At 40.4% G+C, this 13,126-nt stretch overlaps 1 protein-coding gene across 3 annotated transcripts in view; it reads left to right on the plus strand.

Annotated features, from left to right (window-relative positions):
- The first annotated feature begins 334 nt into the window (after window positions 1-334).
- The window catches only part of FAM214A (family with sequence similarity 214 member A), a 53,878-nt gene continuing 41,086 nt past the window's right edge, over window positions 335-13,126 (plus strand). The window contains exon 1 of one of the 3 annotated variants that reach the window (XM_007056403.4): window positions 335-1,896. In XM_007056403.4, coding sequence (XP_007056465.2) covers window positions 1,881-1,896 — 16 coding nt within the window. In that variant the 5' untranslated portion in view covers window positions 335-1,880. Of the gene's footprint in view, window positions 1,897-1,937; window positions 2,057-13,126 lie in introns of those variants that run through there. The other 2 variants (XM_043523527.1, XM_037909924.2) reach the window with 2 other exon arrangements.

Raw genomic sequence — 13,126 nt, forward strand, 5'->3', positions numbered from 1 at the left:
AGTAGGAGTGGGTGTCCGCATAACTGCCGTTCATAGTGGCAGGGGGTGTCTGCAGAAACCCTGATCATAGGGGTTTTGTTGTTGTCCTGACCTATGCTAACTATATTTACACTAAGCTGGGCAGCCTGTCAGTCAAGCCTGCTACAGCTCCCTTCCCCACCTGTGGTGGTGGGATTTGGGGGAGGGGAGAGGAGTCACCCGTAGGCAGCAATCAGGCCTCAGTTGTTCTTGGGCTTTGTTGCTATAACAACTGAGGTCCTTCCAGGGCTCGGGGCCAAAGAGGAAGTGACGAGAGGGGATTGGCTGTTGTTGGGACACGTGACCCTGGCAGTGTTTTGACAGGGCAAACAGAGCCGGGAGGAGGGGGCGCGAGGCAGGCAGGGGCATGAGCGGGCAGAGGGGATGCAGGGAGGGGTTTAGAGGGGTCCTAGCGCTGCCCGGCCACGGGGACACGCTTGTCCCCGCCGGGGCCCTCCTCCCTTCCCCCTTCTGGCCTTAGGTGAAGCCGCTGAGCCGAGCCCACGCCCCCAGCCCTGCTCCAGCGCTTGGCAACGCCTGGGGTGGATGTGCTGCGTGCGGCCCGTTTGGCCGGAGGCAGAGCGGTGCCAGGCGGCGAGGAGGAGAGTTAGTCAGCAGCGCGCACAGGAGGGCGGGCAGGAGGCAGAGCCATGGAAAACAGCCCTCTGCGGCAGCAGCCAGAGGGAGAGGAGGGGGCCGTGGCGGGGGGGAGGCAGAAGTGAGGCGGGCGAGCGGAGGGCAGAGGCGGTGCCGTGTCTGGGGGGGGGGGTGTCGTGGCACTACTGGGGCGGGGGTCAGGTATCCGCTCCCCTCAGCCGCCGCCCCACACTTCCCCGCCCTCGGCCAGGGAGATGACCCTGTGACATCCCGCTCGGACCCGGGAGGGCACGGGGCACGGCGGGCGAGCAGCGGCTGTGGCCGGGCGCGGAGGGGGAGATGAGTGTGGCATGCGGCCCCTCCCGGCGCTAGCCAGGTGCCGGTGCAGGGCTAGCCCGCCCCGCAGGGGGCGTTGATTGGAGGGAGGGGGTGTCTGTGTGACAGGCGGAGCGGGCTGCGCAAGTCCTGTCAGACGCGGGCAGGTGGGGGGCACTGACAGGGAGCTGGTAGGGCCGACCGCGGCTGTGCGGTCTGGTACATTTCCCCTCCGCCCCCCATCCCGGTATGCCAGGAGAGGGGCCAGGCGGAGCGGGGTCACTCATGAGCGGAGGGGGTGAGAGACGAGTCTGAAATCCAGGTCAGCCCTGGCTGTGTGAGGGGGCAGTGACTGTGCTAGGGGGCGCGGGGATGGGGCTGCCCCCTCTTTCTGCCCCTTCTGCGATCGATGGTTTGAGGGGCTGCTGCTCGCCAGGAGCATTTGTGTAGAGGAGGGGAGGGCAGTTGGAGGGGTCTGGCTTCTTCCCCCTCCTGGAGCAGGTAAAAAGGAGTGGACTCCAGGCAGCCTGTGCTGACATTGGCTGTGGCCGCAGTGACTCAGAGGCTCTTTCTGCTGCGGGGGTGAGTTTAGGTGGCAGTGGTGTGGGATTTTACCCCGGCAGGTTATAAATAGACCTGCTCAGTCGCTGCTGTGTCAAGGAAGGACACATTGGCAAGTTCCAGAGAGAGAGAGACTGGGCTGTGTTTAGCTTTTCCCCGCAGACAGCTGCTGCCACCACAATGAATGCAAGGAGGAGGCCTAGCTGCTATTAGCAGGATCTTGTAAGCTCTAAGGAGTGGAGTGCTGGGTTTTATCTTATTTTATTGTTTTACACAAAAATAAATACAAGTAGCCAGAGAGAGCATCAGAGAGTCTTCCAAAGAAGAAGAACAAAAAACCTTAGTCTTCTCATTTCAGAGATCTGGGAAGAAACAGACTGGGAGTGAAAATGAAGCCTGAACGAGGTAAATGATTTATTAAGAGTTTATTTTTTTTCTAATTTTAGAAACAGCCTGTTTTTTAAGGCCTTCCTATATTATCACTGATTCTGGTTGAGGGGGAAGGAGAGAATACAGCTGCTGCTTTGGTTCAGTCCAGGAAATACTGAGAAGGGTATAATATAAGGTAAGGTGTAGTCTGAAATTGATTAGGCAGAATTGGATATTGTAGTGGGTTTTTTAAAAAAAATCTTCTGTTTGAATGGATTAATTAATTTTACCAGTAGAGCTCAGGGAAAGGAAGCAGAAACTCACTGTGGTAAACGCCTTTTGCCCTGGGAGATAGTATCAGTTAAACATCAAATAGAGTTGTATTCAGACTATTATCATACAATTGCAACATTTTAAACAAAGAAATCAGTCACAGATACAGTCAGGGCAATCCTGGCATAAGTCAGGTATATGTAAATGCAGGTAAGTGCGGCCCAGAAACACATCTAAAACAACTATAACTGTTAAAGAATTTTTATTTAGGTTTGATACAAGGGATTCTTTTTAGTAAAGAAGTCAGGTAAACAGCAGCAGGTTGAAATAGTCTTACTGTGTAATGGTTGTTGCTGGTATTGATCATATTTTTCTATGACTAATCCATAGGCAAAATGAGGTGCACTGACAATGTATCTGTTTCTACCACTTCAGCTCTTGTATACAGTATAACAACAGCTGCTGATGCCCCTAGAGTTAAAAATATGTCATGGCTTCTCTTCTGAACCATATTATCAGGGGTATATTGCTGTAAAAATTTGACTCACTTAGTCAATAAGCAGTCTGGGAGCAAATTTTGTTATTTGTCATACTAAAGAATTTTCAAAAAATCTTGCATAGCTGATTGTACACATTTCTTTTCCTTTTTTTCTGTTTTTCCTGCTGCTATTTTTTGTTTAACTTAACTGCTTTTTAGTTTTTAAAAACTATATATCTCTATTTGCCTGTAATATGAATAACTTTTTTGGTATTTGAGAAGTGTTTTAAAATAGTCTAGATATTGAGGTGTTAAACATTAATATACATGTGCAATAACTACTTTCCATTAAGCTTTTTATGATACAATTGCTAATATGGACCTTGCATAGATGCCTATTATTATTTCTCACACTCTGTTACATCCTTTGTAGACATCATATTCTGCAATTGTATATTAAAAATGCACAACACAGGTTGATTAGTTGTGTGTAAATTAAATTTAAAAACAGTTGCTTTGAAAAACAGACGTTTATACTTTAAAACAGGTAGGTGCTATTAAGAAGCAAAGGAGCATTATTTTTTTTTTTTGAAAGCTGACTGCTGCAAAGCAAGCTGTTTGTAGTGTGCCTCTTTAGACTCCAGATCACATGACTGAAGTTTGAAAGCTGTCTACCACCAAGGTGAACTCAAAACTTCAAAATAAATAATCAGATAAAACAAGAGAGTCAATATTTGCAGTTTTAAACTATTCTAAAAGCTCTAATTGACCTTTGTTTATGCTTTCGTAACTCATAACAGATAGGAAAATGCAGTTGTCTAGTTTGTATTTTAAGATGTTTGTGGAATGGTTAATGTCTTTTAATCAGTATGATGTGGAGATGAGTGGATTTGTAGAGAAACAAGAGTGGTAAGATTTTTTTCATGGAAACTGGCATTTAGTATATTGAGATTACATTTAATTATCTCTGAGAATCTTCAGACAGTATAGAATGTTCAGTAATGTGTTTAAACTGCTTTTAGATCAACAGCAAATGAAGGTAAGTTGGGGTTTTTAAAACAGTCATAGCTGTTTTCACAACAAATAGAGAATGTGAATAGCCATTTTAGTAAACGAATGTCTCTAGCTTAACTGTGTGCTGTTTGTTAATGTACTTGAGTAATACCATATACAAAGGGGGTTATGAAAGTGCTGCCTAAATGCCACATGCAGCCCACAGACGCTCTTACAGAGGCACGAATAATGCAAATGTTTACATGTGCTGCCTTCTGCATAGCAGCTGCACCACAGTAGAGCAAGCAGTCAAGTGTGCAATCACCTGCTTCCATTTGTTGCAAATTAATCGTGAAGGACACAAGACAAGCATTGCTGTCAGTTTGCCAAGGCCTAAATTGTGGTACAGACCTCCAACATGTTGGACAAAGACCCATAATGAGCACACAATAGCTAATTGGAAAGAAGGAAATTTAAAAGATATGGAATAAACTTATTTAGCATAATTTTTGATAACTCCAGTTTAACTATTGAGAAATTTTGAAATCTGTATTTTCAAAGTGTATGTTTGAGCCTTCATATCTGTGCACAGAAATGTACTGTACTTCTGCATTTCTGAATTGGATAATTTGTGTGGGGGGGGGTGTCATTTGAATTGGATATTTTTTTCTGTAGATGTACATGCCTTCAAAAATCAAGTGGAGAAAAGATTTGTTTTTTTTTAATTAAGGTAATGCTTAACTAAGACTTACCCAAAAGGAGTGAAAGATACAAAAGTTTGAGGGGGAAAGAAGGAGGATGATTGTCTGACATACCTTTATCACAGTACCTAATTATGAGCTTTTCACAGAGACCAGGTCTACATGACAAAGTTTTGTCAGCATAGCTATGTCGTCAAGGGTGTGAAAAAACCACACCCCCTAGCCAACATAGCTATGCTGGCAAATGCCCCAGAGTAGACACAACTATATCAACAGAAGACTGCTTGTATCAGCATAATTAATGTAATTCAGGGAGGTGGTATACTGACTGAAAGACTGTTGGTTTATGCTGTGCCTACGTGGTGTCTTTGCCAGTATAGCTGTACTGCTGTAGCTATACTGGCAAAGCATTTGTAGTGTAGACAAGTTACAGAGTCACCAGTAGAGAGGAATGGCAGACAGGGAAGGTAAGAAGAGGGGAACTAATTCTGATGTCACACTCTTACTAACAGTGGGGTTTTTATAGGACAGTAACTCTGAGGGGGAAGGTTTATGTGGGATAGAGGTTTATATGGGATAGAAGATCTAAAATACACAGTGTGCCTTATAATGAGAGAAGTTTGAAAATTGCAAAGGATAAAGACAAGAAAAGTTTCAAGGGAAGTGGCTGGGAAAACATGAGTATAGAGCTCCAAAAGACAAGCTCGTGGAGCAATCTTGGAAGCTAGGGAAACAGTTCGTAGATCTGGAAGTGCAAGGAAGGATGTAGCCTCATCACAGTTAAATGTGAGCCCTCATTGGCTGGGTCTTCACTAGACTTTTTCACTTAAACTTCACTGGAGCTCCACCACTGGGAGCATTAATGTAGGGAGGCAGCTGACTCCTTAGCTGCTGTCACCTAACCCTACATACAGCAGGTCTAGATGACATGGTAGTTAAAGCATTGATAGCCACGTGTCTGTACCGTGTCTGCACTAGCATTATTACTTGGTATGTTGTTGCCAAATCTCTATCACAAGTCTTGCAATATTTGGTGTTTTTCCTGGAGTCATGTAATTAAGTAGGAATCTCAGATTTCATTGCCAGTCACAGAAGCTACAGTGTGCAATTTTAAGAGAAAACAAATTCTAGTGTTGACAAAACTGTCTGTGTAATGTCCTGACCTATGTACAGAAATTTGCTTGCACAGATATACTGTTCTCTTGCAGTGATGGTGCTTGGCCTCTTTGCTCTCAATAGGTACCTGCCTAGTGCATTCCATAAACTAGTTATTTTATATATAATTTAATGGAACGAAGTACCAACAAGATGTGCACATATACACTGAGTTGCTGTTTGGTCTTATTAATGTATTAACTGTTCTCTTTCCTTACCCCTTTCTTCTCCAGTGTTTGTTATTCTTTTGTGGCTCATTTGTGACCCATCTCAAATTAGACTGTCAGTTCTCTAGGTAGGAATCATCTGCACCTTTAAGTGTTAATTCCCTCCCACACCATCCTACTTCAGGGGAAAGGTGAAGGTTTCCTGGCTGACTCGCTTCTGTCCTGTCATCGAAGCAAAAAAAGAGGAGACCATCAGGCTGAAGATTATGCTCCTCTCTCCTTCCTCCTTTCCAGAGAAATCAAGATTGGAGGTGCTGAGTGGTCTGTTCCTAGTAGTTGGGTTGAGAGACCCCCTTATGTCTCTTTCCAGTGATCAGTGAGGGGAAAGCCACTTCTTCAGCCTTCATAGAAATTTGGCCAGCCTTGTCACATTGAGGCTGTACATGAAAGATTTTCCAGTGGGCTGTAGGAAGAGGGGTTGAAGACCGGGATTTACAGGAAGTTGGGAGTAGTGCTGGCCACAAAACAAGAATTTAGTGTTGTGAAAAATGTTGAGCTTTTAGAATTTTTCATTTTACATTAGAATGAAACTGAGACCTTTTGAAAAAAAATTTGTGGAGGTGGGGGGGAGAAACAAAACAGAACAGCAGATATCCCATCCTGCACCTGAGAAACCTTTCCAGAAGAAAGTTTTGTTGAAACAGATTTATTTTGGTTTTAATTAATTGACATTTTCTGAAGAGAAAAGTTTCGCTGAAAAATTCCCAACCAATTCCATTTGGGAGCCTGTTTGCATGAGCACTTCTTCCCCTGGCCAACTGATACTGAGTGCATTTTTTTTTTTAAGGGGACATTGTTAAGGGGGATACTTTTGTTTCAGGCATAATTTGGCTTTTTTTTTCTTTTTTTCTTTTCTTCTAACTTCAGAGAGGGTTCCTTGCAAGTATTTTAACAAGCGGTGAATAGTACAGCAAATAGATCAAGTAATGAACAGACCTTTTAAAAAAAGAGATGTGTAATTAATTGCATTTTAGTGTCCTATACATATGACCCTTCATTTTCAGTTTAAAGCGATTTTTTACTGAAAAATTCCTGGGCTTTACAAAGTATTATTCAGTTGTTTCTGATTTTCACCCTACTTTTGTATCATTCAAATGTGTGTGTATATATGTATGTTTTATTAGGAAAATACAATACATTACATGAGATATATGTATTACAATAATATATTTGTGTGTATATGCAAAGCTGCCTGTTGAAGTAAGGCTATGTATTAGTCTAAAAGATACACACAACAAACAAACAGGCATGCATGCAAGCTCTGAAGTGCGTATACATCTTAATGTACTGATAAATCTCATGCCCACCACATACACATTTCAAGCTGTTAGCAGATAACTGTTTAAAGATTTGACACACTAAAATGGGAAGAAAACAGAAATCTGCATCAGAATACATTTCAGAACACAAGGAACTATTCAAAAGTTTTAAACAAACAAAAACAGGAGAAAAGGATGAAGTTGAGTGTTTGCGCTGAAACTGGTGTTGTCCAATTATTAAATCTAAATATTTAGAGGCTAATAGTTCTAAGTCTACAAAAGTAAACTGTTTATTCAAATGAAAACATTTATTTGGAGATTAGAGATATATTGTTTTCTTAAACTGAGAAGTGGCATTATATTTTGAGTTCTGTTTTAGTTCTGCAGCAAACCACATTGATAAACGGAATTCAAAGCATTAATCTACTGAATACTTTTTTCTCCTGTCTTTCCATCCACCAAAACAAACCCCGATATTTACCCAGAAAAAAATTAATAGTTTTTTGCACTGATTTTTCACCTGTTTTTATTGTTGTGGTAATAAACACTGATAAATTCCTGGGGAAAATTAAATAAAATAAAAACTGAAAATGAAGAGCCCTACCCGTACAACATATCTACTCCCCCAATAAAATGGTGTCTTAAATACTTATTTTTGTTGTTGTTACATTTTGGAAGCTGACCGATTAAAATTTAAATTTAAATTTAAAATTTCAGTTTAAAATGAATAATACAAGTTATGTAGACAACATAAACAAAAAGTGGAGGTGATGCTACTTCCTGTTCAATAAGGAAACTATCATTCTAAATATCTTTCAATTATGCTTCTGGCTATAGGTGCCACAGGTAAATGCAGGGAAGGGGAGATTGAACTGAAGGTGGTGCTGATTCCTGTTTAGTGGAGAAATTATTCTGATAATGATCAGTTGTGGCTCTGGTGCCATGGTTGAATGCAGGGAGGATGGGGATAAGATGATTGGAGAGAGGAGGCATGGGTGTGCTTTTTCTAATCTTAAGATTACTGTTATAGAGTAATCTTAAAAACAAAATGATTCGGATGGAAAACATATTGATGGGCAGTCAGAATATTAAACTGAAATTCCATTTATAAGGCATGAAGCCATCTAGCCTTAAACTATGGGGAAAACAGATTTGTTCTTGTAGTATGCAGTATACATATGCATACGTGGTGTTAGATATCAAGGTCTTTTTCCTTTTTGTTGTGGAGTTGGGTTCTGGTTTCTTTGATTTTTCTCTTTAATATCCACCCCCTTCTTGCCAAAACAAGACTGTATGCTCTAGTAGTAAAAGATTACCACAAAAGTTTGGTTTAAGTAAAATTTTAACCATGAGATGATGGTTTTCTTTGTATTAATAATGAGACTTTTAAGAAGAAAACATTGGTTTATAAACATTGATTTATAAATGGACTTAATTAAAATGTTTCCTATTGTGAAAACTTTCATAGTTGAAATACAGATAAAAACATTTATTGCCTAAAATTGAATAATTTTAATAGTATTGAAAGGCAAACTGCTAAAGGCAATTGATAACTTCATCTGTGAGGTGGAAATTTTTAAGAATTTAGAATTTTCCCCTTCACCAGAGCCCTGGAGAGAGCTGCTTTGGTGTGGTTTCACTTTATATGTCTAGGGGGGTGGAGTTGAGCTCATGCTATCTTGGAAGAGAGCATGGAGATTAGGGTGACCAGACAGCAAGTGTGAAAAATAGGGACGGGGTTGGGGGGTAATAGGCGCCTATATAAGAAAAAGACCCAAAAATCGGGACTGTCTCTATAAAATCAGGACATCTGGTCACCCTAATGGGGATGGTGGGGCTGATGGAACTGCAACTACATGGGTTCTGGCTATCCAACCCATCCCCCATTTTGGAGGAAGTGTAGTGACTGGTGTAAAGGCAATAAGTCTCCACATCAAAGTGTCTTCCCCTGCACTGTTTGGCCTAGTCTACACTAGGTATGCCTGCAGACCCATCTAGTGTAGATGCAGCTTTTGCAGTATAAGAGTTCTTTTGCCAGTCTAGCTTATAAAATAGGCTGGCAAATGTATATTTTTTCTGGTATAACTGTGTCTACACTAGGGCTTTTGACAATATAAAAAATGTCACCCCTAAATGATTTAACTATCCTGGCAAAAGTTTCTAGTATAGACTTGATCTTACAGAAACCCCGTCATGTGGACTGAGCTGTACACTGGTCTGTGGATTTGACCCTTATGACTTGATCCAGCACTCACTGAAGTCAAGTAGGACTTTTCACCAGGTCAGATCCTTAGGATTCAACATGTATTGAATCTTAGTCATTGCTATCCTGTCCTTGATTTTAGAGGTCACATTTAAGTCATTAGGCGAGCTGAGTGACTGCCAGGCACAAATTACTTGCCTTACAACTTTTGCTGATTGACTTCAGTTTAAAGTAGACTATAGAATAAAATTCCACTTCCTAAAATCAGCAGTATTCTCTGGAATAGGAATAGTGTCACCTGATTGTCACTTTGTGTTGTCACTTTTTACTACAGTACCTTTGTTGAAAGACTTTGTCCCTTCAGCACTTCACGCTGGCAACTGTGTTTCTCTGGTAGTTTTGAGAAAGGACTACCTCAGTACCTCTGTTAGAAAGGTTCTGAAAATGGATTTATTCTCTAATTGCACCATCAACACACATTGCACATCTATCTATCAGTGCAATAATTAGTCAATAGAAAAATATACTTTCATTACAATTAACTTTTTAGTAACTATCTCCTCCATCCTGATGCAGTAACTACTAGCTAAAGTCTTTCAAATTTTGAAAAACAATGACTTGAAATAGCTTTTAAGGTATGATAGAAAGTGTTCTTTCTTAGCTTTACATTGTTCACATAACTTACTGTTTTTGTTTAAGGGCTTTTATATATTAAGGCCAACTTAAGTCTTCAAACATGTAGTGTAGTGGTCTCAGAAGTGCACATACAGTTCCATGGTCACTTTTGCACTTGTAATTTCTCAAGTAAATCGGACTTCATGCATAAATAGGCTATTAAGCTTTGTGTGTGTGTGTACAATCTCACTTCTAGTTACTGAAAAGTCTCCATTCATAACATCCACACCCCCGCCCCTTTGGCCTTTTCATTCTTCCTTTGGTATATCTGCAGTTATACACAGTAAACAATGTACACTCATACTTGGATTATATACACAATTTGCTGGTACTAAAATTCTAAAAGAGGCTTTTTAAAAGGCTTCCTGTAAACAAACAGTAATTTAATTAAATGATATGACCATCTCAAATGTTCTCCAACCACTTTCATTTAATTATACGAGTTATTTTGACCAAATCAAAATTCTGACACTTATAATTTTGCTCATCGTATAGTTTATATGTATAGATTTTTGTTTTAATTTGTTATGGTAGATTTTGTAGCAATGAATATTGGCCTAACTTTTAATGTTAGCAGCTTTAAACAATTTTAGAACAAAAACTGTCGGGCACTGTGCCATAGAGCCTTCTAAAATTATGTAGACCTAAAAAGTGAAACCGTAATAATGGTGAATAGAGGGGCTGTTTCTAAGAAGGGCTTGGGGAATGTAGAGAGAATAACTACGTATGGAGTCAGGGAGGTGAATAAAGCACTTCAGGTAGCAAAACTGGGGGGAAACCTAATTTGTGTTCTGAACATGATCACAGTCTCATTGCAAATAAGTACAAAATCATTGTGTGTATAGTTTTATCTGCAATGATTCTGAAAAGAACAAATTCAAAATAATGGAGCTTGTTTCCATAACACTGTTTCCATCTGAACTATTTAACTGTACCACTGGGTGCATAATATTTTTGGTCACATGCTCTGGAATATTTTACTAGCATGCACTCTTTCAAGATTTTCTGTGCCACATAAGAAATCTCTCATGGATGAAGAAGAAATAGTATGCACTACTAATCAGTGCTCTGTTTCCTAATTTGTTATTTCTCTAGAGTTCTAACATCCTAAATCTAATATGCTTGTGATACTAGCTGCGAAAAACTGCATTAATGCAAAGTTAATGCTGCACTGTTAAAATCAGGACATACAAAAGCTAGGGACCTAACAGCAATGTTAACTAATTTGTTGGTAACTGTCTATTTAATAGTGCATTTTTTTTTTTTAAGTTTCAGTGAGAATGTCCAAGAGGAGGGGTGGGAAAACCTTAGGGTTACACTTGAACAGGAGGAAGAGGTAAGATATTTAGATATATTTCTAGTTATAGAAATATAATTTGACTCACTAGTTAATACCATTAGTATAGCAAAAAAGATTCAGATTTATAGTCACCTTAAATCAAAGTCAAAGATTGCTAATTTCTGGTAAGAATAAGGAAAAGTTGGAATGTGTTGGTTGGTGAGGAAAAGCATAGACGATTTACTCACTCATATTAGAAAATCAAAAAGCTATAGAAACATGGTCTAGTGGATAGGGCATAACGATGTGAATCAAGAGACCTGGGTTTCTGTTCCTGGCTTTGCCACTGACTTGCTGTGTGGCCTTGAACAAGTTCCTTCACCCCTCTCTGCCTCTCTTTTTTCTTCCTACCCTTTGTCTGTTTGATAAATTCACTGTAAGGTCTTCATAGCAAGGACTATATGTGCCTGTTTGTTTGTACAAAACCTCATTCATGGAGTCCCAATCTCAGATGGAGCTTCTTGGGGCTATCATAATACAAATGATAAATCTAATGGTGGATTGGAGGCATCAACAGATCTATATTTCTATTACTATGCTTTCGGAAGTCCTACTGTAAATACTTGATCGGCAAGGGGCATGCATGTTTTAGACCTTAGAATGATTTTTAAATATTTAAATTCTTCCATGAAATATTGCATTAACCATTCTGCTTTAATATTACAATAATATTTTAAAAAATAATCTCTTTAATAGTTTGTACTTAATGTCATTTAAGGCCCTAATGTGCTTCCACTGAGGTCAGTGGATTTTGCCATTATGCTCAGTGGCAGTAGGATTAGGACCATAGTGATCCCATTTAGGCTTTGAAGTTCACATCTCAGAATATATCTTCACTGCAGAGTTCACTTGCGTGATTGGCACTCAGCTTGGCCTGGGTGTGAGCATCCACACTTCAAAGCCGTACCCAAGATACTGGGTCCTTACTGGCACTGCACTCACTTGTGTGTGTTGCTAGACTTCTGGGGGCATATCCTGTGGCTCTTTATGCTGAGACACTCTGATTTTTCCCAATGAATTGTGGGAAAGCTTGTCTGTCATTTTAAACACACAGGGGAATTGTGGGAAGGCATTGGAGGACTATTTGCACTTGAGTGGTTTAGCTTGCATCCTTGCTGCAAAATGGAGATGCTGGCAGATTGAGTGAAAGTAGAACCCAGGCTGTAGCTTAGACCACCAACTGTGCCAGTTCTCCTGGGTTGAAAGCACCACTAAACTCAGGCAAGAGGGTTTTGTGTGTGAATGGAAGGGATGTTAGGGAAAACACTTGAGTTACTTTTCCAGTGAAGACGTGAAATGTGTGGGCAAGGGGGAAAGGGTTAGTTTTCACCATGTCAACTCCTGGTTGTTTTGTCTCAGCATTTTTTGTAGGTCGGGTAAACTGGGCAGCAGTACGTTTACTTCAAAATGCAGCCACAACTGAAGAGAACTTCCCGACCCCATCCCGAAGTCTCTCCTTTGTCTTTCTGTTGGGGTTGTCTGATGGCAAGGCTTCTCCCCCCCCAAAGGAATTTTACTGTGGGGAAGGGAATTTCACACCAGTAGTTACTGAGCAGGGACTAGACTATCGGGATCAGCCTGAACAGAGAATGGGTAGTGAGATCACAAAGGATGATAAGATTAATTACTGTTCTGCTAAAATAATAGCAGATACCTACTGAGCCTGCTCAGGAGTGAATTTCCTGTCTGCCCCTGCAATGATTTTAACTTTAATTTGCACTTTTCTTCCCCCTAACCTAATAAAGTACACAGATTTTATTAAGGATATTATTCATGCCAGGTTTCAAACTTCAGATGTTACTTTTCAATAAAAACATGATTGGGTTGGTTTTTTTGGGTTTTTTTGTTTTTTTTTTGTTTGTTTGTTTTTTTACATTGAGAGGAAAAATGTTTCTCCCTCGCCTCTCCATTTCAGTACTTATAGCTCAAAAAGGGTCAAAGGGATTCTGTTCAAATTTCATCA

Source organism: Chelonia mydas, chromosome 10, assembly GCF_015237465.2.
Source record: "Chelonia mydas isolate rCheMyd1 chromosome 10, rCheMyd1.pri.v2, whole genome shotgun sequence".
Classification (NCBI taxonomy): domain Eukaryota; kingdom Metazoa; phylum Chordata; order Testudines; family Cheloniidae; genus Chelonia; species Chelonia mydas.